The following is a 26,712-nucleotide window of genomic DNA, read 5'->3' as shown; positions in this document are numbered from 1 at the left end:
CAATATTTCTTCTGTTACCCAAGAATTTCTATTAGCCCTCATCTTTTTACCTACTTGATCCTCTGCTGCCTTCATTACTTCATCCCTCAGAGCTACCCATTCTTCTTCTACTGTATTTCTTTCCCCCCATTTGTGACAGTTGTTCCCTTATGCTCTCCCTGAAACTCTGTACAGCCTCTGGTTTAATCAGTTTGTCCAGGTCCCATGTCCTTAAATTCCCACCTTTTTGCAGTTTTTTTCAGTTTTAATCTACAGTTAATTACCAATAGATTGTGGTCAGAGTCCACATCTGCCCCTGGAAATGTCTTACAATTTAATACTTGGTTCCTAAATCTCTGTCTTAGCATTATATGATCTATCTGAAACCTTCTAGTATGTCCAGGATTCTCCCATAAATAGTGGAAATGTACTTACACAACACACTATCTCATCAGTCAACATTAGGGAAAACAGCAGACAACAGATTCAATACCTCTCTAACAAGGAGAGGTCTCCAGCGGTGGGACTGACTTCATGGAACCACCTATATGGAGGTGTAGTTTAAGGTCCCACATATTTCACCCTGCAGCCATTCAGCCTGCTGGGGCCTCATTGGCAAGTAATCAACAGAGGAAAAAATTTGGAATTTTTAAGGGACTCTCAGTGGCGTTGAAGGAGAAGAATTATGTAGACTGGTTGTGCGGTGTAATTTCTTGGGCGTGGCCGTCACATTCTTAAGCTCATGGGTTTGAATCTCAAGTGCTTTAAATTTTTTAAATTTTTAAACCTTTATCAAAATGACTTTGAACATTATTTTTATTCAATTATTCAGTTTAAACATAACATGTATTTCTATTCATTTGTCACATTGTAATCAGTATAAGAAATTTTCCATTTGTCCTCATTTTTTTCTTTACATCATATTTTTCCCTGCATGGAATTTTTGTGAATGTGAATTTAATTGTATTTGTCTATTATAATATTTAAATATTTGAAATTGTCTATCTGCCGATTGAACAAGAAAAGAAGAAATAATCTATTTACATTGACTGTACAGTAACGTCGTAAATGTATTTTTCATTTTAAAATGTACATTTTTTTATGGTAATTATCGTGCAAACATTTATAACATAACCTATATTGCTATTGCACTATGGACAAAATAATAGAGACAAAGACTTAAACAAAGGAAGGGATTATAATTAAAATGATATTCGAGGAAAATGAGTAATAGAGATAATGACTGCAATAACATGGATGGAAAAATAGGAAGATAACACAAAAGAAATTAATACATAAAATTTATTAAAATCATGTCAGGAAAGGTTTCAAGTGGAATAAGAATGAGAGGAAGAAAAATGAGAGGAAATAATGAAGCTGATATGATGATTAAAATGATGTGACAAAGGAGCAGAAATAAAAAATTACATTTAAACATGTTAGTTTAATAAAACTAGCGACCAAAGTATTTCAATAAAAATTTGAAAATAAAAAAAAATTAAAGTACCTGTGAGATTCTAACCCTCAACCTTCCGCATGTCAAGGCCTTACCCTATCCAATACACTAACACAACCAGTCAATACAGTGGTACTATTTTAATACTATTGAGAGTCACACAAAATGCCAAAATGTTTTTCATCATGAACTCACAAATGAGGACCTACCAGGGTGAATGGTTGCAGGGTGTGATAGCTGGGATGTTAACCTGCATTGCAGTATAGACAGTTTCAAAAAGTCAGCCGCACGGCTGGGGACATCCCTCCCTCCCCCATCCCCCCAACCCCGGTAGATCCATTTGCCAGGAAATCACATCAGACTTTTCTCATTCATATGACAATGCAACAGAATTCAGGGAATGGATATATCTTTGTTATAGGTCCTACCCAAGAGTTTTGCACTTAAACCTCCGTACAGAATTTAATTACTGTTTATGCAAGCCTGCATACCACCTGATTTGTATCAACTTAAAAATGTGATAAATTACCACATTGTTATAGTCCTTCCAAACATGACATATTGAAATGCATGGTGAAGGATACACATACATGTTACATTTAGATCAAACTTGCATTGTAAATGGATAACCTCAACTAACAATTCATTTCGTGACTAAAAAGGGTTAACACAAATCATTTCCATATCCATAAAATTTCTGTGTATATCACATCGTTAAAATTATACAAGTAGTTTTTCACATAGACTAATTAGTTATAATTGGGATCTGGTTTTATGAGTGGTCAACTTCATACCACTGTGACCATGCAGTTATTTACTATTATTCTCATATACTACACAAAGACGATTAAAATATGGCGTCATTGAGAGAGAGCTGGAAAGTTTCTTTATATGTGCTTAAGACCGAACTAAACATTTAGCTAGAATCTGATGATTTACGTTTGTTCACTTCCATTCAGCCCAGTGTAGACCAGACTTCAGAAGAAACTAAGAGGAACATAGTGTGGCCTAACAGTTCAGATACGAAGGCTGGCTTTCTCATCGAATTTCGATGATGAAATCGTCTCGATCAGCAACCGAGTCCTGGTATTGCACTGTCACAAACTTTTGATGAGTTTTCTGATCATCATCTTCAGACAGGGTGTTGGGTTTCTGTCCAGTTTGTTCCTTTATAGCTCCTAGACCGTAGATCCATTGGGTGGGCTAGTAACTTGCCTCCAGAATCCAGAAGAGAAGTTGGGCTGGAGGGGGTGTGTGTGGAAGGGGGAGGGGAGGGGGTGTCTAATGGAGGAGGAGATATGTGGGGTCAAATACTTGTGGTGCCTGCCTATTCCTTCTGCTGCTTTCACATCAGAATGTCTGTGACTTATTTTGGCTGATGCTATACTCCATGTGGAGTTCAGTTGGTAACACTCGTCTCAGTTGACGAGACCGTCATGTGCTCGTGTTTCTACTGCCTCTTTGATGATCAAATCCCAAAACAATGTTGATGCAGCACAGCAACTTTGTCTGTTCAAGTTTGTAGTGGCAGAGCACAGCGTCAATGGAAGCCACATGTTTGTTTTAGAACAGACAGAGGTGCTGGGTCATACCTACTACGGGTTCAGAAGTGTGACTGTCTAAGAGGCAGTACAGTACAGTCTTGTCAACTGCAATGCCGGTCTTCACCTGAGGTCTGCGTCGGATGTGGCTTTAGCAAAAATACTTCTGGACTGCACTGATGAGAAAGTGGTGAAGTCAGTAGGCAGAACAGAATAGGTGGGCAGCTCCCGACTGCCACCCAGATCCCTTCTGCCCACCGGCAGTCTCACCATCGTCGGCAGTGAAATCACTTCCAGAGGCACGCAATTGGACCACCTGCCGGGCCCTCGACAGCGGAGTCTGTGGTTCAGAGGTTATAAAAGAATGAACTGGACGTAACCCCGATACTTTGCTGTAAGACGACAGGCAGATAACTTGTGGAAATGTTGCAATTACACAATGCCATGATTTGGCTGATAACCCGAGAAGATTTCATCAGCCTCCAAGAATTTATGTTCAGTGAAGGTGAATGTGATTGTGTGAGGTTGGACTACCTGCCCATCTAACAGTTAATGTGTTTGCCTGTTGCAGACCCACAGTATGAGGACATTTTGGAGAATGACAAATTCCATTACTGTCACGAGAAGTGGCCATTTTGCAGAGGCCCGACAGCAGTAGAGACTGAAGGTAAAGGCGGCACAGTGGTTGGTGGCACCCCGCTGCTCTCCGCCCACCCGCAGCACACCAGGTACGACAGCAGCTCGGTTCCTTCTGATGTGACCCCAGTTGTCACCTCACATTTTTATTAATCTTAGATTCATTAAAATTCTTCTGACACGAATAGTCCAGTGTGGGCTATTTACATATCAAAGTTGTTTTAATGTTATCACTTAAATTTACAGTCACAGAAATCTAGACATGCCATAAATATCATTTGCTGTACCCTTTACAATTTGAAGTGAATGTAGTCGCTGGGCACAACATACCTGATATAACTATTTCGTGCTCGGTTTTCCTCATCCTGTAAAAGATTTCACACAGTTATAACAAACTAGCGCATGTCCTTACAGTTCAACAACTTCATCATTAGTTGGAAAGATAATGCTGTTTAGCACATTACATACATATATAAAAATGCTGGAGCCTGCTGCTACCGAGGTTCGCATAATAAATTCACTACTGGTCTTTCTCGAGTGTAATAACAAGTCATAAACAGCACAAATGATTCATATATAATATGCACTATCTGTGTCCATCGATCAGGTGTGCAAGAGAGTATGTTTGTGCCACAAGTATTACTTTAGTAACTACTTAAAAAACATGTTCTACAGTCTTCCATTCTACTGAAACTTGTTAGGAATCATACATTTGTTATCACAAAAATGTTAACCCAGACAGTTCTTGTGCCTTTTTTTGCAAACTCTTTCCCATGTTTCTCAATCCAGAATTGTAAAAACAATTTGATCTGTGGTACGACTTGGTGTACATTAATTCAAAGACCCTCCTTAGTGTTTATGTATAATTAAGATTGAAGCTTCTTAGCAGATTAAAACTGTAACTAAGCCACGTCTCTGCAAAATCCTTTTTTCCGTCTTGTAGTTTTCACGAAATCTGTGAGGACGGGTCGTGAGTCGTGCTTGGAGAGCTCAGTCGGTAGATCACGAACGGCAAAGATTGCGAGTTTGAGTGTCGGTCTGTCACACGGTTTAAGTCTGCTAGGAAGTTTCACATCAGTGCACTCTCTGCTGCTTAGTGAAAATTTCATTCTGGAGTAAGAATGAAGTTTGATACTCGTGACTACCTTGTTCTGATAAAATAGTGACAAATACAGCTCTGAAAAAATAAGACTATGAAACATTTGTTTGCCTCGGATGCTTCTTTTAATATATACAGATGATTAGGGTAGATTAAATTCTCAGCAACTCAGTTTTCATGAAATACATCACTAACACAGTACTTATTCTCAACTGTCATCAGAAAAATCCTATTCACTCAGCTGGCACTTAAAAATATTGTACATGAGACCATTTCCTGTATCCTGAGTAAATCTCGAATGCTTCCTGTGTGGCTACATTATGTAACCACCCAACAGCCATAGTAAGTCCTCTGGAAATCTCACCTTGCTGTCCAATCATCGTCACACTCTTCAGAGCATAAATCTCAATAATTGTAGACAACATCACGCAATCACCACATTAATTCAAATGGTTCACATGGCTCTGAGCTCTGTGCGACTTAACATCTGAGGTCATCAGTCCCCTAGAACTTAGAACCACATAAATCTAACTAACCTGAGGACATCACACACATCCATGCCCCAGGCAGGATTCGAACATGCGACCGTAGCGGTCTCGCAGTTCCGGACTGGAGTGCCTAGAACCGCTAGGCCAAAGCGGCCGGCACCAAATTAATTAAAATTACAGCTCTGCCACTTGATTTCTCTGCCTGGGATGGGGTATTTGTGTTGTCCTCATCATTTCATCACCATTTCCATCATTCGTGATATTAGCTAGACTCGACTGTGTAAAGATTGGGACTTGGTACGGGTGCTGATGACCGCGCAGTTGAGCGCCCCACTAACCGATCGTCGTCGTCGTCGTCATCATCATCTGCCACTTGATGACAAAACATAAATAAATGACTATAACCATTCTTACAATAAGGATATTAAGTACTAATTTGATGGACAGTCTTAGAAGTTTATTTTTTAAAAATACAATGAGAGGAACCCCTGTTGAGTCATGCGGCATATCATCCATCGTGCCCTTCAGAACATGTCCCAACCAGGGCCGGTGGCAAGGATGTAGCAATATAGGTTGCAATCTATTGCAAACACATTTTAACAAAAGAATAAGAGCGGCAAATAGCTTACTACCTAAACCGGTAAATATCATTAAACTTAAAATAGGCGTCTTATTATTTATTAATACACATTTTTTACCCTGAACTCCAAAACAGTTACCAAAAACTACTTTAAGCAACACCAAATTTTACCAGTTTGTTGGTAGAGAACCCCAACTCTCATTTTGTTAAGACATATTCCGTTCCCCCAATCCCCACTCCCCTCTTGACCGACTTTAGAATCGCCCCCGGTTCCAGCTACAGTGTCGTTTGTGGTAATATGACATACACAGTTTCCCTAGCTCCTTCGCTATTTGTTCCGATTGACTCACTGGTGTGGGACGTCTAAAAATAAGTACTGGTGTTATTCGCTGATGCTGGAAGAGAGTTTGCCCCCAGTGAGACCAGAATTCTGATACGTTATCAGATGTCACCTCGCAATTTGTCCTATTTTCCTTAGAAAATGATCACAGAATGCTGTGACACACTTTTGCTGTCATACAACATTGTGGAAGAAATGAATTTGGAGGGAAGCTTAACAGCTACAAAGACGTAATGGACACAACATGTGATTTTCAATTCAATAAATTTTACCAGCAGCTGTATACTTAAGGTTATTTTATTTTATTGTGAACACGACCAGTTTCGGCAGTTCATTTTGCCGTCTTCGGGCCCCGTATGCTTTTTTCAAGTCAGTGAGTTATCGTATAGTGCCATAAAACTGGATACTGTGAATCCCAATCGTCGTGCAACTGATTCGTACGTCAACGTGACACCTAAAGTATACAGATGTTCGTAAAGTTTATTGAATTGAGAAGCACGTACCGGCCAATGTCCCCTGGCCATAGTGGACCGACAGGGACCACGTGTGATGTGTGGAACTGGCCCAAACAGATCCATTGCCACCAAGTCAGAAAGGAATAGTTAGGGATGCGGTTGCCTTACGTAGGAATGGTAGATCGTTCCCCTTTCTGGCATACACTGCAGGTGTCGAGTACCTTTCTGTTATGTTATTAAAATGCACTGTCTCCATCAGTTATGCAAAACACCTTTGTGTCTTGAAATGAACGTGACTTGGATGCTCATACCAGATTATTTTACTCACCTGCTTATCCTCTATACACAGTATCTCTTTTGTGTCCCCAGGAACCTTACACGAAGCAGTAGATTGTTTTTAATCGTGTAGAATTTATGGAGCACAGCTTTGCTTCTGTCTTCTAATTCTGACCTCGCCAACTTCATGCTGGATCTTTATTGTGGTATATATGAGATCTAGAAGTGACGTTCTCATATAATTTTGAACAGTATGCAATGCGTGTAAATTACACTATAATTTATTTTTTTTTAATCTTTGCTGCTTCCTCAGACAGTCTAATTCGAGCACAATATAGCACCTCGGGCACCGTATAAATGACATAAAATTGTATCTCCTGTAAGTATCAAACAATGGAAAAATAGTGGAGAAATGTTAACTCCTGTAAGTAGACAGACTAGTGCACTAATCTTGCAAGATACCATCTGGTCGTGACTGAATAAGAACAGTGACTCTGATCTGTGTCAAATGAACACTTTCAGTATGAAAAATACGTAAAAATCTGCCAACCAGTTGCATCGATTTTCTATATACCTTGACCAGGTTTCGTCACCTCTAAGGGTGACTTCATCAGAAAGTAAGGTAATTACATGAAGAACATATCGTCAAAGATGTACAGTGATTTAAGAGCTGAGTTGCTCAAGTCATACATTAAAATACAAGACATAATGTTCTTCAAACAGTCAAATATTAAAACATTAGTAACACCGGTGTTACTTATGTTCTTCAAAAAGTCAAACCTTATGTCTTATAATTTAATGTATGACTTGAGCAACTCAGCTCTTAAATCACTGTACATCTTTGACGATATATTCTTCAGGTAATTACCTTACTTTCTGATGAAGTCACCCTTAGAGGTGACGAAACCTGGTCAGGGTATATGGAAAATCTCTGCAACCGGTTGGCAGATTTTTACATATTTTTCAAATTTTTGTATACGGTTGCTGCAGTCATCAGCCATGTTCAAAGTTGTACCTTTCAGTTTGCAAATTGCCACCTTCTGACTCAGATGTGATGTGACAAACAGTTACCTGCCGCATCTCTGTAGGGGGCTCACAGTCCCACGCCGTGTGTTCTGGAGCACCCAGACTCGTACTGGTGCAACTGTGATTCATCTTGTCTGTCTTCTGATCTTGTACTGATACATTGCGTTTGTTCTTCTAATAATTTCCGTGTATGCAGCCGGATCCCGTCGACATTCTGCCACGATATTTCGGCCCAGAGACGCCCGGCCATCATCAGGTGAGTACACAACTAATGTTTAATGACTGAACATTGTAGTTGTGTACTCACCTGATGATGGCCGGACGTCTCTGGGCCGAAATATCGTGGCAGAATGTCTACGGGATCCGGCTGCATACCCGGAAATTATTAGAAGAAATACGCCGGGAAAATTTCAGAAGTCACATTGCGTTTGGTCTGTAAGCGATCATGTACTGTATCACACTGCTCAGTGGATGAAAAAAATGTCAGTTTTAGTGTCTCCCTGATCTTAGGGAGTATCCCAAATGTTCCTTCCCGGATTGAAGTTTCCCGTTGATTTTGCCATCTTGTATTATCTTGTTTGTTTCGACTTCAGTTTCAGGTACCTCTCATACTTCTGTTTCAATGTCTTTCTGTAAAAAAAAAAAATAAATAAATAAATAAATAAATAAATAAATAAATAAATAAATAAATAAATAAAAAAAAATACAGCTGCTCGAATGTTTAATGACTGAACATTGTCTTTGTCGTGTTGAAACAGCACGGCTGCCGCAACCTCACCGGGTGGCGGCCACTGCGAGGACGACATTGTGGTGTCGGACACGATGACACTGTCAGGTGATGCTGCTACTCTGACCTCCCCCTCCGATGACAGCGGCATCAGCTGCATCGACAGCACCAGTAATGGCACGGGAGGAGCCACCGTGGGCAGTTCTGGAAATGGAACAGAGGAGTTGCAGCTGTCTGGTGATAGCAGCTCGGTCACTACTTCCGACAGAAAGCCACCGTTCAGCTACGAGGAACTGACTGCTATGGCCATTGTGAAGTCGCCACAGAGGTTGGTACCAGTGCTGCAAAGTTTAGAAAATACACTACACCACCTTCAACACACACCACCGTAGTTAGGCACTACCCGTGCAATATTGTACACATGGCAGATATAAATTGTTGTTGTCTTGGTTATCAAACATAAGTTTGGCTTGAGGTATTTCATCATTTGTTTCACTTGTTATGTCAGCATAACTGCTCTGTCTAACATATTCAGCAGCATCAAGGTTTCTTATTAGTCAGCAGTCTTCTGACCTGTTTAATGAGGTGCCACAATGTCCTCTCCTGTAATGACCTCTTCATTTCAGAACAGCACTTCCACCCCATGTCCTCGATTACTTGTTGGGTGTATTCCAGTCTCTGCCTTCCCTTACCATTCCTACACTCTACAACTCCCCCCTGTACCATGCAGCTTACTCCCACATCTCTTAACACATCTTATCATCCTGTTCCACTTCTTGTCAGTTGTTTCCACGTAGCAATTTATTAATCTTTTGCTGCTCTGCAATAGCACCTATGGAAAGTACTCGTTCTTCTTTCATTCTTTCTTTCTTGGGACCTTTGTCCTGCGCACACGGGGTCAGCTGTGTTACTATAGATTTGGCAGTGTTAGTTGCAGATGGCAAGCGGATGTCCTTCCTGTGCCCCACCGAACCCCCTGGGACAGAATGAGTGTAACCAACCCCCCCCCCCCTCCCCACCCCCCCCCCTCTCATGTCTGTGTCTAGTGCTATGGAATAGTGCGAACCTTTTCAAATGTCTGCGTGTCGTGTAACCGAGGCGGAACGTGGGGACCAGCCCAGTATTCACCTAATGGGATGTGGAAAACCACCTAAAAACTACATCCAGTCTGACCGGCATACCGGCCCTCGCCGGTAATGCGCTGGACTGATTCGATCCTCGGCTGGTGCGCCTACCCGAGTCCAAGAAGCAGTGCATTAGCACTGTCGGCTACCTGGCGGGTTGGAAAGTCCTCTTGATTTATGTAATTCGTGCTAGAAAGATTAAAATTTGCTTTCTTTTTATTTTTACATATTGAATTAATACCACTTCTGAAGCTCGATTATAAGTAGTCGGAAATGTCTTTGCGAGCATTGATTCCTGAACTGTTTTTGAAGATAGTTGGCAGCACTTCATTTAAGGGAAATGTGTTACCACATTAACAACACACTCAAGTTAATGTGTTGTTGTAATTCCATGTTGAAATGAGTGAGAGTGTTTGAAATCCTACTAGCTGCAATGTGGGAAGTGTAATCTGGTTTCTTCTTGGAAAGACACACTAACCATTGCAGATGTAATGAAGTCAGAACAGATCATGGGGATGATGTGTTGAACTGTAGTAATGTGTAAAATTTGGCGTAATGAATGTTCAAGATGAACAAGAAACTGAGCTTACCTCAGTCATAAGTGATGAAGTGTTGAACGAGATCAAAGAAACGGTTTGTGGTGGCTGTCAGTTACCTCTGGACGTGACGAACACTATGTACCGAGAAGTCTGCACCCCTATTCTGCATGTTATCATTACTGCCACACTTAGTTTTTGATAATTGTGAGAGATATGGAAACTAGAACAGATCAGAGATCAACACAAAGTCAACATAATCACATCTTCATGGGAATTTCTCAGATTCTTCGAACTGGAAGGTGATGAATTTCTACTGTGCCACTTCTTTCTATATATGCAGTGGTGTGGCGAGATGTTATGCTTACGTGTCCAAATGACACAGCCATGCCTTTACAACTTGCCACACATCATCCCCAGTACTAACAGAACATTAAATTTTGATCCAGAATTTTTAATTACATATTCATTCTAGTGACTGTGCCCAAATAGTGCATCTGCTGTTGTATTTCTGAAGAACTCGGGCATACGTCACTAGTACATGTACATAATGTCAACTACTCTAAATCCAATGTGCTGGTACTCTTCAACATTACCACACGTGGGGAGTGGTGAAAAGCTATTGCTCATCAGCACTTCTATTATTCCTGGTAGCAAATGTGAATTGAAGAAATTTTCTGCCTTCGGCACTTTAAAATGACACCTAAACACGATCTCCAATTCTGTCGTACAGTACGTCCGCAGCTCGTGGTCGCGCGGTAGCGTTCTCACTTCCAACGCCCGGGTTCAATTCCTGGCGGGGTCAGGGATTTTCTCTGCCTCGTGATGACTGGGTGTTGTGTGATGTCGTTAGGTTAGTTAAGTTTAAGTAGTTCTAAGTTCTAGGGGACTGATGACCATAGATGTTAAGTCCTATGGTGCTCAGAGCCATTTTGTCGTACAGTACGTTGATAAGTAAATCAATAATCCAATACCTCTATGGGAATTATATACACGCCATGTTACATTTACTGTGATGTGATAGTTACAACATTTACTATTTCCACCTCTTTAAGACATTTAATAACTTCACAACGCAAGATAACTACAGCCACAGTTGGTTATTTATCTCAAATCAATGCTATAGTTTTTTTAAAATAAATATGTCTTCTGCTACCAGCCACGGTTTTCTTAATTTACTTTTCGCACGACGTGTTTCAGAAAATGATCTCCATTTTCAAGTGCATCTTTTGTGTGTGTACGTCATTTCCCAAAATGCGTCGTGTGAAAAGTGAAATATAGAAAATCATGATTAGTAGCAGCAGAGTTATTTTTAAACAAACTTATTGTTTTCACAGTTGCAGGCTTTCAAAAACCATTTATAATGCATCAAATCAGATCAAAACAATGCTGCCGGTCAGTTAGGTGCTCTACAGCAGAGCACATCAAATTAATATGAAAAACGCAATACACCTCAACCCACATATTAAATATTTACCTTAGCTACTACTAATCTTTCTTACGGTAAGTACTGATTTAATAAAATCTCTCTATTATTAAATGCCAACTCATCTCTTTCAATGAGAATTCCAATTGCAACAATCAAACTTACAATTTTACTATAAACCAGTGACATAATGGTAGCTACTTCTGTGATAATGTTAACTTCAATTATATCTGATCTCTCTCTCTTATTATACCTTTTATTATCTTTATATCTTTAAAACCTTGAAGAACTCTTTTAATTGTGAACGTTATTATTTCCTACGTGTATCTCAAATGAAATTGTCATTAAAATCTTTCCTGATACTTATTGAACTTTAATCGTAGTTGAATTGTAAGTACGACAAACTGCTTTCTTTGTTTCTTTATCTTTGACGCTACTGAAATTGACTAACCTTTGAGATAGTTACTTTTGAATGCTTTGAGACCTAAAATAACATCTTTTACTTGTTAGAGTACTTGTGTAAATATACTTCTGTGGGGATTCTACTCTTCCCACCAAATTGAAACACGTAGCACAGATTTAAGTTTGACTTTTTTTTTTTTTTTTTTTTTTTAATTCAATTAATTAATTTCCATACCACTTTCAAACTTCAGTGTGAACGAGTGAACAAAAAACCTACTTTTGTACTAAATTTAAAATTATAAGCAAGGCTCAGCCTCTTCAGATACTGGCTTTCGCATTCCCGCTAACACACTCTAATATGTCACTTGTCACCCCATGAAGCATTGGATTATTGTCATTTTACTTCAGTTGGTTTTACCAGAGTACAAAGTTACCATCACTGTTTAAGGTCACTAATTTACAGCCAACAATAGCAGTGTTCTTTCCATGTAACCCGGGCAGATTGTGGTTCCCGGCTCTTGTTAAGCACCAATTGAGACTTCAACTCAATGGTACATAAATCGCATACAATGTGCCGCTATCTCAGCAGTGCATACTGAAACCTGAACAAAGACAACCACTCAACACTCAATTTCCTTAGAGAGGGCATCATATACCAACCACAAAATCATCTTAAACACTCAGTTACCTTGGAGTGTGCAGTACTCTAAAGACCACAAAATGTAACCACGATGACTCTCAAAATATTGTGCACACCAGGAAAACCACGAATCACACAAGTAGTCTAGTTCTGTGACTATCACTCTTATGAACACAAAGCTTCTCCAGATATGGAACACAGCTTCCCAAAATTGAGTTTAACTTTTCCTCAACATGCTAGCCTGCCATCTTTCACCTCTGTGGCGACAAACAAACTATATCTGTGCCGTACCGGTGACAGCGACACATTCTCCAAATACAATGTCACAGCTAAACCGTTCCAGAGCTTACAACCAGAAGCATCTCAAATTAATTGACCTCAGCATACCCTAAATTTCTCTTGCAGAACAGCGTAAACTCAAAGCAGGCAAACTGTAGAACTCGTCCACAAGAAAAGGCCACACTTACTTAGTGATCCGAGATCTGATCAAACTCTAAATCTGTATCTCCATTCAAACTGATCGACGATATTCGTGATCCCAATTAGATCCACGATCAGTTGTCTTTCTGTAGGTGACTGTTATACGCAGTGTCTGACTAGAGCTTTCACAGAGCAACTGTCGCCTAGGACTCTCGTGTAGGACTGAACTTCTAACACACAATAACAGTAGGGGAACCAACTTTTGACAGTCATTTCACGATACCATTGCTTTTAACAGTTAACTGTGTATTCTTCTACAGCCTTTACTGCACCAAATAGTGGCCGAGTGGATGGGAATAGTTTCTCTGACGCAGACAGCTGTCGGCTTCTGCTGCCGGTGCACATAGACTCTTTGCCGTAACTTGCTTGACCTGTCAAGTGCAGGCGCCTGTTCATTTTTCTACAACAGTTTGATGCCCAAAGACTTTGGTTACAGAATTGTATTACATTTACAACAATTCTTCATATGTTAATAACTCTCTGACGTCTAAATTAAGCGATTAAGAGTCTGTGATGGCACTCGGAAACTTTTGTCCCGTCACAAACTTCTTTACTGTATTCTGAGTTGTGACGGAATGTGGGTGGCACACTACATCCCCAAGATGTAAAGACAGTCAGCGCCGTGGTGCGATCCCTCCCCACCGTCAACAAGAAAATTGAAAACTGTTGTTTAAGCCCAAAAAAGGATTGCCTCTGCCCTTTGGGACCAAGAAGGGATTATCCTCGTTGAACTTTTGCCCAGGGCAAAATTGTGGTGTGTGGTACTGGGAAGCTGTCAAAAAGCTACGGTGGGTGATGCCGAACAAAAGAAGAGGAATGTTCACAAAGGGAATGTGCTTGTCACTTGAGGGTGCACACCCCACACAGCCAGCACTGCGAAGCAACTCTCTGTTACCTTTACATTTTCAGCTTTTAATCTCTATGAAATTGCTTACGGGTGGAAAAGGGTTCCTGCCAACACTGAGGTACCGAGTTCTGTCAGTCATTGGCCCAAAGAGTGGGTGGGAGGGTTTTCTGACAGAGATACAAGAAGGCTTATCCCTCGGCTCACGAAGTGATATACTTCACATTCCCCTTGATTTAACAAAAGCAGGTGATTCTATGGCCCATGTGATAGTTACAAAAATTGAAACATTATGTGATTAGAGAAAAAACCACAACAATGGTTCACTTCATGTTTTGAGTGTAGGTAGCAAAAAGTAGTCCTTCAGTGCCGACAAACAGGGAAGAGGTTTGAATTTGACTGGTGTCATTAAAGTGGAGGTGATGGTTTGGGGGGGGGGGGGGGGGTACAAGTTTTTAGGTTTAAGTTTTCAACCCATTTCTTTTCTTGGTGTATGTCAGCGATATGCTACCAAACATTTCAGACGACTCACTAATAATTGTCATTGATCAAAAGTTTTATTGTGCAAGATGTGGGATGTTATTTAAATGATGCAGTTGATAGGTCAGTGGCATGTGGCTTTCAGAGAACAGATTAATGCCTACCCATAATGAAACACATTGTGTACAATTTCTGCCATGAGCTCTTGTAAATGTGAAATTTACTGTCCCATATTGATGAAACACATACTGAAAATTGTCCATTAAACATTTTTTGGACTGGGGGTAGATGCAAGGCTTTCTTGGAAGTATCACATTGCAGTTGTGTGCAGAAATTGAATGCTGCTATCTTCACTGTAAGAATAACCTCCACTGTCAGGGACAATGAAACAGAAAGGCTTCTTTACTGCGCTTCACTGTTTTTTCCCCGCATTGTTTTATACTTTGGAAAAATTCTGCACACTCGTCAAGAATGTTCTCAGCCCGGAAAAGGATGATCACAGGTACATGTTGTGTCAGTTTGCAAACCTTGTGTAGGTTCTTGTTGGGATATCTTGGGATTCTAGATGTACTGTCCCTGTACATACACAGTGATTCTGTGATGATGATATAAATGTTCAAGGATGATGGACAAGTGCAAACTATCTATTTGATGCAGAATATAAAAGATATTGACACAGTTGGACAGTTCAAAACAAAACTAAAATTTTTTTTATTAAATATAAGTTATTACGCAGTAACGGACTATCTGAATTAAAACGTGTAGTGTAATTAAAGTAGCCTGCATTGTAATACATGAGGAAATAATTATAATATAAAATCCAGAATTGTACAGTACTATAAGAAAATTACGTAAGGATATAAAACTAATGTAAGATACCTCAAAAATATGTGTAAATACTAATTTTATGTGTATAAATTGTGGGTATATTGTATTGTATATAATTTTGCTGACGAAATCCACACAATGTAAATTGTTACATGGATGAATAAAGAAATCAATCAATCAATCAACAAACCAGCCAAGGTGAAACTTATAAGTGGATATCATTTTCAGTAGGCTTTCCGCAAATCTGAGAATATTGGGTGATAATCCCAAACTGCAAAGTGGCACACTCTTTATCTCCTGTAGAGCAATTCTTCACGGAAATTGTAGAACTTTTCTCTGTAATGTGTTGTTTATTCCTAGATTCTGTCACAAATTTTCTTCATGTTTTGCTAATTTTTAATTCTTTTGTTTATACATTTTCTGTAAAATAAGTACTGACTTATTCCATGACCAAGTAGCTGTGGCTCGAATATCGGTTCCAATATTATAATTATTATTGTTGTTGTTGTTGTTGTTGTTGTTGTTGTGATTGTTGTTGTTCTTACCCACTACAGCTCCCTCTTGTACCTGATGCTGTTGTCCTATCCCTTCTCCTTTCAATCCTTCCGTATGTTCCTGCTTTGGCCAATTCTATGGAGAACTTCCCTCATTTTTTATCTTATCTTCTTTGCTAGTTTTCCTGCAGTCCATGGTCCACTACCATACAGTTCTGTGCTCTAAAAGTTGACTCTCAAAATTTCTTTCTCAGGTTAAGTCTAATGTTAGATGCTAGCAGAGTTTCCTTGGCTGGGATGCCATTTTTGCCTGTTCTGTTCTAATTTTTGTGTTCTCCTTGCTTTGTCGATTTTGTTTTAAGAGTAGCAGACTGTGATAACTGTGTGGTTCCTAATCCTCTGCCGCTAGTTCCGACACGAGGTCTCCTCGGGACGATCGAGACTAGCTGTTTTTCTTTGTTTTTTTTGTTTTGTTTGTCTGGCAGGAGGGCAACGGTGGCTGAGATCGTCACCTACATCGCGAGCCGCTTCCCTTTCTTCAAGCGCAGTGAGAAGAGCTGGCAGAGCTCGATACAGTGCAAACTGTACTTCAGCAAGTACTTCCTCAAAGTGCCGCTGGAGAGCAGGAACTGCAAGGGCAAGCGCTTCAACTACTGGATGCTCGGTGAGTCCTATGGCCAGTGGCGGAGCGGCTGTGTGTGATATCACCACCTTCAGTTTTCCTGTACTTGACGCCGATAAAAAATAAAACATTCGTAGGTTTAAAGCTACATCGAGTGTTAAAATGCTACGAGCTTTCAGCCGAACTCCCTTGGCAATTTTCGAGTTAAGTGACTGCTGATGGGTTGCTGGTATGCCCTCGCATACTCTCTCTACTAACTGTGACATCATTTGTGCCTACTTTAGCGCCTTACTTCTATATGGACTTATGTTGACTCCGTTTTTTGATGTGGGCTATCATTTTATAGCAATTGCTCCACAGTGGTTTATTTTTGACCTATGGTTCCTAACCTCTCCTCAGTAACCGCAATTCGTTATTATTGCAAGCATTGTAATTTTTACCATTATTTGTGTTTGCCTAATTAACCGTTTTGCTAACAGCTGGTTTTGTGGACATATTGAATCTAAAATGTGTTTTACGACAATGACGAATTAGTCCAATTACTGAACTTATATAAATTTCGAAGTCTTCTTTGTTATCGTACAGCATCTATTACAGTTGAGTTTGTGGAGGCGTGAAAAAACGTAAACACACGAGAGAACAAATGACATGAGGCATCGAGTACACCAGTAGCTCCGTGAGGCATTCAGAATACATTGTGGTGAGGGTATAGTTTAAAGACTTGGTGGTTCTGTAATGTTTTGTTGGTGGTTTTCATAACGTGGCTTCAGCCCCCAGATTTAGATTATTGTGGACACGAACAACATGAATGGAAAAACTGGTAGAGGCGGACTTCGGGGAAGATCAGTTTGGATTCCGTAGAAATGTTGGAACACGTGAGGCAATACTAACCTTAAGACTTATCTTAGAAGAAAGATTAAGAAAAGGCAAACCTATGTTTCTAGCATTTGTAGACTTAGAGAAAGCTTTTGACAACGTTAACTGGAATACTCTCTTTCAAATTCTGAAGGTGGCAGGGGTAAAATACAGGGAGCGAAAGGCTATTTACAATTTGTACAGAAACCAGATGGCAGTTATAAGAGTCGAGGGACAAGAAAGGGAAGCAGTGGTTGGGAAGGGAGTGAGACAGGGTTGTAGCCTCTCCCCGATGTTATTCAATCTATATATTGAGCAAGCAGTAAAGGAAACAAAAGAAAAATTCGGAGTAGGTATTAAAATTCATGGAGAAGTAGTAAAAACTTTGAGGTTCGCCGATGACATTGTAATTCTGTCAGAGACAGCAAAGGACTTGGAAGAGCAGTTGAACGGAATGGACAGTGTCTCGAAAGGAGGATATAAGATGAACATCAACAAAAGCAAAACGAGGATAATGGAATGTAGTCAAATTAAATCGGGTGATGCTGAGGGGATTAGATTAGGAAATGAGACACTTAAAGTAGTAAAGGAGTTTTGCTATTTAGGGAGTAAAATAACTGATGATGGTCGAAGTAGAGAGGATATAAAATGTAGACTGGCAATGGCAAGGAAATCGTTTCTGAAGAAGAGAAATTTGTTAACATCGAGTATAGATTTGTCAGGAAGTCGTTTCTGAAAGTATTTGTATGGAGTGTAGCCATGTATGGAAGTGAAACATGGACGATAACCAGTTTGGACAAGAAGAGAATAGAAGCTTTCGAAATGTGGTGCTACAGAAGAATGCTGAAGATTAGATGGGTAGATCACATAACTAATGAGGAGGTGTTGAATAGGATTGGGGAGAAGAGAAGTTTGTGGCACAACTTGACTAGAAGAAGGGATTGGTTGGTAGGACATGTTTTGAGGCATCAAGGGATCACAAATTTAGCTTTGGAGGGCAGCGTGGAGGGTAAAAATCGTAGAGGGAGACCAAGAGATCAATACACTAAGCAGATTCAGAAGGATGTAGGTTGCAGTAGGTACTGGGAGATGAAGAAGCTTGCACAGGATAGAGTAGCATGGAGAGCTGCGTCAAACCAGTCTCAGGACTGAAGACCACAACAACAACAACAACGATAAAAATAAATCTGCAAATGGTGGGTCTTAAGGCATACCTGGATGGCTTCAAGCGTTCTGCATGTTCGTGATGAGAATGTTGTGTACACTCCTGCCTTTGACATGTTCACAGGGCCAGATTTGTACGGTCTTGTTTTGACAAAACCCTATCTCACTTGACTTGGCCATCTGATCACCCTGTCTCAATACCTTAGGAAATGTTGGAACTTTTCAGGAAATTTGGCGAAATGTTGCAGCCAATATCCCTGCGGTTTGATAAATGATTTCAGTTGGCTGTGGCACACGTGAAGAAATGGGAGGGATACTCCCTCACCGAGCTGGCGTCATTATAAAAGCTGGAGGTGGTGTCGCACAGTACTAGTACGATGTCTCCTGGTAGTGACTAATTGTTCATCTGGTTTGTGTGTTTTATTTTGTTGAAATGTGGCAGTAAATACGTAGGTTTGCAAGCTTTTGTGGTGGTTGAAGCTGAATGTAAAATTTTGTAAGTTGTAAGGCCGCATCGTGGTCCTCTTCAGTTTCTTCTTACACTACTGATGTTTCAGCCCCTCTGGTGGTATCTAATGTCATGTTCACCTGTAAGAGGGAGTTTCCCTGGATTTAAGGGCAACTGTTGTGACGGTCTACAGACCACAATTTTCAGTTAGTGCAAAATAAAGAGTTTTTGCAACTGGAAATGGAAGCACCTGATTACCTTCATCTGTGTGTGTCCGTGAAGTGGTCTGTATATATAGTCATACTGAGAGGACTGTATGAGAACAGATTAATGAGGACAAACAAAAAAAAACACACACACACACACACACACAGATGAAAGGAAGTGTGAAGATAAGGAGAACTATAACCATTTAATAGATACCAGCAATGTACAGGTGCTGGGTAAGGAATGCACTATTCATATAAGAAAAGTCCAAGAATTGGTGGAGGTCTCTAAGAATCAAAGTAATATTTTTTAGAGATGACAACTTAGGCCTCCAGCTTTGTGGCTTTAACACCATCATGAAAGTAAATACTCATTCACGGTGCACAAGGAATACAACGAACGACGACTTTTGTGCTACAAGAAGAATATTTTGGTAACATTCTCCCACTCTTTCTCTTCCTATTATCAATATCCGTCCAGTGATGGTGGCACACCGATGGGAGCTGGAAAAGTTTTCCCAACAACTGCATATCTTCAGAATAAGCTCAGGGAAGCACTTGTTCACAAGTAAACATTACACTGACCTCTGACAGTGTTTGCCCAACTGGGGACACCGGAAAGTCACAGCAGAAAGATAGAAACATCACTTGCGTAGACCCTGGTTAACACTGAAGGTGGCACAAGCTGATGAAAATCATCAAACAGGATTTCTCTTCAGGGTAAATGGTATGTAAGAGAGAGCAAACTACACTCAGTCACTCTCAGTTCACATTTGCTAGTGTTTGTTCCTTTTCTACTGTTTGTCAGTTTTTAGTGAATCATCAAAAAGAAGTTCATGTCCTCTCCATTTTGGCACTAGCAGCACATAAAGCTTTCATGTGCTATCATGTTCACTTTTGTTATTTACATGATTTATGTGAATGATGATAGAAGACTATAGATAACATAGTGTTTTCTGGAATCCAAGCGATTCACAGGACATATGTTGCAGGAAAAGAACTTGTTAACAAATTTTATGAAACACTCAGTTGTCCAACTGGCTACATGAAAAGATGATAAATTAAAGATGTAGGAAATAGAATGAATAAATTTTACATTTCATTTTATAAGAAGGAAAAGCACAATAAATTTCCTTGCTTATGTGGCTGATGTGTCACTGTTAAATTAGTAATTTTTGCTGATAACTAAACATGGCTTTCTCTGCACCGTGCTGTGTGCCTTCTAACAAGCTACACAGCAGATTTATCAAGGAGCATATGTGGCAGGTCATACGTATACCTCAGATTACTTTAATCATATTTTGTTACCATTATATTCCTTATATGTAATGTAATAAAATTCTTTAAGTGCTTCAAATATGTCGCTGCGGTCATTATAAACATTCTGATGTATAGCAGGTACTGAAAGGGTGTACAGTCACCAATGTAATGTCTCCACTTGCCAGTAACAAGAGTGTAAATGGTAGCCTTTCTTCAAGTTATGCTGGATTTTGCTAATTAATGTTCTGCTTTTGAATTTCCTTCTCAGATTTTGTGTGCAGCCCTTGAAAAGTGTCTGCCGGCTTTGAAATAAAGCTAAGGAAAGCTGAAACTGTAATTCATTGGTAAATGCAGTACCTCCATTTGTTTCACACATACAAATTCACAAACCTAAATTCTGCTTTTCATAAACCACTTTGCTTACTTCATCAAAAATGGCGTATTCAGCGAGAAGAATAATCCTTTCTGTGTAACAAAGTACTGGTCCATGGGTGTAATTATGTAGTGGTGCATCCTGAGCGCCAGTTACATTTGCAATTAAAAATTAATGTAGAGTTCATACCTCGTACTGGTAACGTGTTCTCTCCAGTTACTCCTAGTGTAAATGCTTGTTCACACATGGTGAACACTGACGATATGAGATGGGAACACAGGTCTTCTTTGTGAATTTCATTGATGAAGTCTTCTCTGGTTAGCAGTGAAGTCCTTCGAACGAATTTCCTACTCATCGGTTACAGGGGAAGTGTCCGGTTTGCGTCCAGTTTGTTCTTTTACTGTCACTAGATGACAGACTTTCAGTGCCGAGAACCTGATTGGTGAACAGTTTGTAAGCCTCTGGAGGAGGTGTTACAGTCACTGGTGGGGGTGTCGAGAACTAGCACTGCCTATCTGTTCCACCCATCGGTTCTGGATCTTTCGTATCGGTGTGTTCGTGACATATTTTAGCTGACGCCACATGCCACACAGAGTTCAGTCGACGAGGTCACTATGTACTCGTATTTTTGCTGCCTCTTTGATGACTGAAACCCAGAACCTGTTGGCACGGCTGACAGTTTTATCTGCTCGAGAACACAGCATCGGTGAAGACCGAGGTTTGTTTTTGAACAGAAAACGGTGCAGTGGTAATATAACTGTCTTGTCAACTGGAACACTGGTTTCCAACTGAGGTCTGCATGCGATGTGGTGTCTGCAAAAATGCATCAGTAACATTGGGATGTGAAGGTGGCAGAAAAAGCAGGTGTAACAGACAGGCAGCTGTAGTACTTCACCTATAGACACCCTCTGACCACTCCACTCTAACGTGGGCCCGCCGACAACTGGCAGCGAAATCCGGAGGTACATAAATAGCACACACCTTCGGTCGAGCGGCTATAGAGGAACGGATTGGACACGAACCTAACACTTCGCACGAAGTTGATGACTAAGAAACTTGTCTAAATGTTGCACGAACGTGACACCTAGAATCAGCTAACCTGAGAATATTTTACTGACCTTTGAGATTTTACTGTCAGTGATGGCGAATGTCACGGTACGTGCTTGGACGACGTGTCCACTGAATGATTACTGTTTTTGTTGGTTGCAGACCCACAATACGGAAACACGTTTGATGACAGCAACTTCTTTCGGCAACAGTGTGTGGAGCAGCCCTTCTTCAGGAGCCGCGGCTCTGAGGCCGGAGACGTCGCCGTCGGAAGTGGTGCCACGTCATCACCTGCCTACCCACAACTTACCAGGTATGAGCACAGGTCAGTACTTGGTGAGGTGACCCTGTCCTCAGTAACTTGAGCTGTCACCTCACATTTTTATTAATCTATGCAGAAAAGGAGAAAAGTTAAGATGGTGGTTTTAATACTTCAGTTTTTCTGAATCTGCCCTCCACTTGAATACCATACACAGAACATTTGTATGAGGTGTGTGAGAAAAGCAGTGAGACTGACAACACTGTGAGCAATCTGGCAACACTGCTTTGTTATGTTTGTGAGACTGGTGGATTCATCCCTTCCAGGTGCTCAGTCCGAGTTTCGGCTCCGTATGGCCGTCACGTGATCTTTGAGTGTGTCATCGATGAAGTTGCATTTTTGTCGAGTGTTACAAAATTGGAACAGAGGCATTTAGGGGAACATTATGCCATCAAGTTTTGTGTTAAACTTGGGGAATCCTCGAGTGTGACATTTGAAAAGTTGAAACAGACCTATGGAGAACATTACTTATTAATGAGCTCAAATTTTTCGCTGGCACAAATCATTTTTTGAAAGGCCGAGATGTGTCGAAAATGGAGCTCGCTCGAGGAGACCTTTGACTTCAAATTCGTATCCTGTCGGTAAATGAAGTTGTTCGTATCAATCTTCAACTGGGGGGAAAAGAAAGTTCTAAAGCATATCGAGATATTTGCTTCTTGTAACAGTGATATTGGCGAAGAACAATGGACCGTACACCTTTTCCCGTGAAACTGTACAAAACACATTAAATTTTTGAGAGTCCCACTCATGTTGTACAACTTCATGTGGTCGTTCCATACCCCATATTCTCAAGTTATTACAGTTCACCTTTCCATTTAAATGGAATGTTGCCTCGTCACTAAACACTAAATGTAGAAGAAAACTGTCATCCTCCACCTTTCCAAGAACGAAATTACTGCAGTAGCTATATTTTGTATAGTTTCATGCATAAACAGTGATGCAACACACACCAGACAGATATAGAGAGGATGTTGAGCTGTCGAGCAGCACGGCAAACGAATTTCTGCAGACTCCTCGTGAAACTGTCAGACACTCGGGGACAGCCCGGCAGTTTGCCTTTAGAGAGACAGTCTGTTTCTCAAAATTCTTCATGTTGTTGTTGTTGTGGTCTTCAGTCCTGAGACTGGTTTGATGCAGCTCTCCATGCTACTCTATCCTGTGCAAGCTTTTTCATCTCCCAGTACCTACTGCAACCTACATCCTTCTGAATCTGCTTAGTGTATTCATCTCTTGGTCTCCCTCTACGATTTTTACCCTCCACGCTGCCCTCCAATACTAAATTGGTGATCCCTTGATGCCTCAGAACATGTCCTACCAACCGATCCCTTCTTCTCGTCAAGTTGTGCCACAAACTTCTCTTCTCCCCAATCCTATTCAATACTTCCTCATTAGTTATGTGATCTACCCATCTAATCTTCAGCATTCTTCTGTAGCACCACATTTCGAAAGCTTCTATTCTCTTCTTGTCCAAACTATTTATCGTCCATGTTTCACTTCCATACATGGCTACACTCCACACGAATACTTTCAGAAATGACTTCCTGACACTTAAATCAATACTGGATGTTAACAAATTCCTGTTCTTCAGAAACGCTTTCCTTGCCATAGCCAGTCTACATTTTAGATCCTCTCTACTTCGACCATCATCAGTGATTTTGCTCCCCAAATAGCAAAACTCCTTTACTACTTTAAGTGCCTCATTTCCTAATCTAATTCCCTCAGCATCTCCCGACTTAGACTACATTCCATTATCCTTGGTTTGCTTTTGGTGATGTTCATCTTACATCCTCCTTTCAAGACACTGTCCATTCCATTGAACTGCTCTTCAAAGTCCTTTGCTGTCTCTGACAGAATTACAATGTCATCGGCGAACCTCAAAGTTTTTATTTCTTCTTCGTGAATTTTAATACCTACTCCGAATTTTTCTTTTGTTTCCTTTACTGCTTGCTCAATATATAGATTGAATAACATCGGGGAGAGGCTACAACCCTGTCTCACTCCCTTCCCAACCACTGCTTCCCTTTCATGCCCCTCGACTCTTATAACTGCCATCTGGTTTCTGTACAAATTGTAAATAGCCTTTAGCTCCCTGTATTTTACCCCTGCCACCTTTAGAATTTGAAATAATTCTTCATGCCATTGTCTAATACTCTGTGTTGTAGGAGGATCCACACGGTAGCCAGTACGAAAGTCATGCTGAACAGTTATTACTGACCCACACTGCAGGTAATGGCTAGTGTGGAATAAAATGTGAAAGTAACTCTGTCGGTCACAGTTTAGTGACTGAACCCCTGAACCAATTGTGATGAAATTTGGTATGCAGGCAGCTTGAACCCTGAGAAAGAACATAGACTACTTTAGAGCATAAAAAAAGAAAGAGTGTCTCATAAAAGGGTGAAGTAAGGAATGGATCAGTCTTACATCAGTGAATGCAAACCATTTTTAAAAGTAATTAAATTTGCTGCATAATGAAGACATTTATAATGTACAGATAATTGTATCAATCCGTACGTGCTGCTCAGCACTGATACTGCGCATACTGCTTCCTCGTGTATTGTCGCAGTTGAAAGAGGGGGGCCAGGTGTGCGCATTATGAGATATGCTTACCAGAACAAGTAGAGATGTGTGGGCAGCTGACATGATTGCATGTACAATACGTTACATACTCACCATTACCCATCATAACGAACTACTGATTTGCAAGTGAAGCTAAAGGTAACAGCTAGTATGGAATTAAAAAAAAAATAGGGATAATATATTCGCGCAAATAGCATAAGACTCCCCTAATTTAAGTTCCGTGACTTCAGCAGGCAACATTACTCTCTGCTTCATGGTCGTAATTGTGATAATTGTCATTCAGTGCAATGTATCCATATATTTTGTAGGTATAGTTCTTTGTTGATTCAGCAGAGTGTATTTTAGTTTCAAGTTCTGACCATAATTTTGTAAAGTCTTTGATTAGTTAGCATTTGGCACCAATGAATTACTCATTATAAAATATTTAGTAGCAAATTAAGAAAACGAAGGGCCTTCACTTTGTTGCAATTCATGCACACTATACTCTTGTACTGTAAACTTTATGTTAGCACGTCATGGAACCTATTCTAAATCGGGTACATTACATCTTGTGTAATCTTCCCTCATCAATGTGACATTGCTTTCTCAGTCTCTCCCTGGTCTGAAGGTTCCTACTTTTTTTTGTCATCTTGTAGTGACTTTTTAATTTTGATCTCAGTTTCTAGTATCCTTCGTACTTTCATTTGAATGTCTTTCCTTAAACAATACAGAGCTCCTGGAATCTTTAATCATTGGACACTGTCTCTGTAATGTTGTAACAGCGCCGCCACCGCAACCTCGGCCAGCCCCTTGGCCTCCGAGATTGACAGCACTGATCGGGCAGCCCCAGACTCGTCCCACCCCGGTGGCACCTTCCGCGAGGACGACATCCCGGTGTCGGACGTGAAGACTTCGACAGACGGTGCCGCTACTCTTATCTCCCCGTGTGGTGGCACCGGTAATGATCGGAGGGGGAGCTCTGTGGGCAGTTCTGCCAATGGAGCGGGTGACACTGGCTCGGCCAGTACTGCCGTCGGAAAGCCACCGTTCCAGTACGAGGAGCTAATTGCTATGGCTATAATGAAGTCACCGCACAGGTTGGTAGCACTGCTGCAGTCACGAATGCCACCATCCTTTACACACGCCTCTTTAGTTTGGCACCACCTGTGGTATTTTACTTTTATATTAGATATAATTTAGTGTTATTTTGGTCATCAACCGTAAGTTTGTTTGGAGGTACTCCTTTATTATTTTATTTGTCTGCTATCTTCATCCTATCAGTATAACTTCTCTGTCTTAACACCATTAGCAGCAACCCGGCTTTCAAATCACTTTCGACCTGTGCAATTCCTACAAATCCCTCCACTGCCATGGAAGTTACTACTTGGTGCTTTAACGTGTCTTATCTTTCTGTTCTTCTTCTTCTTCTTCTTCTTGTCAATGTTTTCCACATTTCTCTTCTCACTTGTTCTGCAGAGAACCTCCTCATTCCTCATGTTACCAATCCACTTAATTTTCATCCATTTATAGCTCCACATCTCAAATACATCCACTCCCTTCTTCTATTCCACTTTCCCCACAGTCCATCATTAACTTCTTTGCATGCTATGCTCTACATGTACATCACCAGAAAGTTTTGTCTCAAACTACAGCAGACTTCTTTTGTCGAGGAGTGCCCTCTTTGTCTGTGCTAGTTTGCATTTTGTGTCTTCTGCATTATTTTGTTTCCAAGATAGTAGAACTGCTTCACTTCATCTGCTTCGCAGTCCCCAAAATTCACGTTAAATTCATCACTGTTTTTACATCTTGTATTCCTAATTACTTCTGTGTGTCTTACAGTCTCATATCTAGGCGTATCCATCTGATTCTTTTCTGTCAACATCCTATCAACTACAGTTTTCACCCGTGACTAATGACATAATGTTTCCAATCGTTCTATCCTGACTTTGTTTGTGACCTTTACTGGGCATTCAGCGTTAATAGGGGATGTCATAATTCTATACTG

At 40.5% G+C, this 26,712-nt stretch overlaps 1 protein-coding gene across 1 annotated transcript in view; it reads left to right on the top strand.

Moving 5' to 3' along the window:
* The window catches only part of LOC124720204 (forkhead box protein D1-like), a 31,377-nt gene extending 6,304 nt beyond the window's left edge, over positions 1–25,073 (top strand). Inside the window, exons 2-6 of the mRNA XM_047245528.1 lie at positions 3,548–3,704; positions 8,635–8,931; positions 16,343–16,521; positions 21,995–22,157; positions 25,037–25,073. Of these exons, the coding sequence (XP_047101484.1) occupies positions 3,548–3,704; positions 8,635–8,931; positions 16,343–16,521; positions 21,995–22,157; positions 25,037–25,073 (833 nt within the window). The remainder of the gene's footprint in view (positions 1–3,547; positions 3,705–8,634; positions 8,932–16,342; positions 16,522–21,994; positions 22,158–25,036) is intronic.
* Positions 25,074–26,712: the final 1,639 nt, after the last annotated feature.

Source organism: Schistocerca piceifrons, chromosome 11 (genome assembly GCF_021461385.2).
Source record: "Schistocerca piceifrons isolate TAMUIC-IGC-003096 chromosome 11, iqSchPice1.1, whole genome shotgun sequence".
Lineage (NCBI taxonomy): Eukaryota > Metazoa > Arthropoda > Insecta > Orthoptera > Acrididae > Schistocerca > Schistocerca piceifrons.
This window is presented reverse-complemented; position numbering and strand designations above follow the sequence as displayed.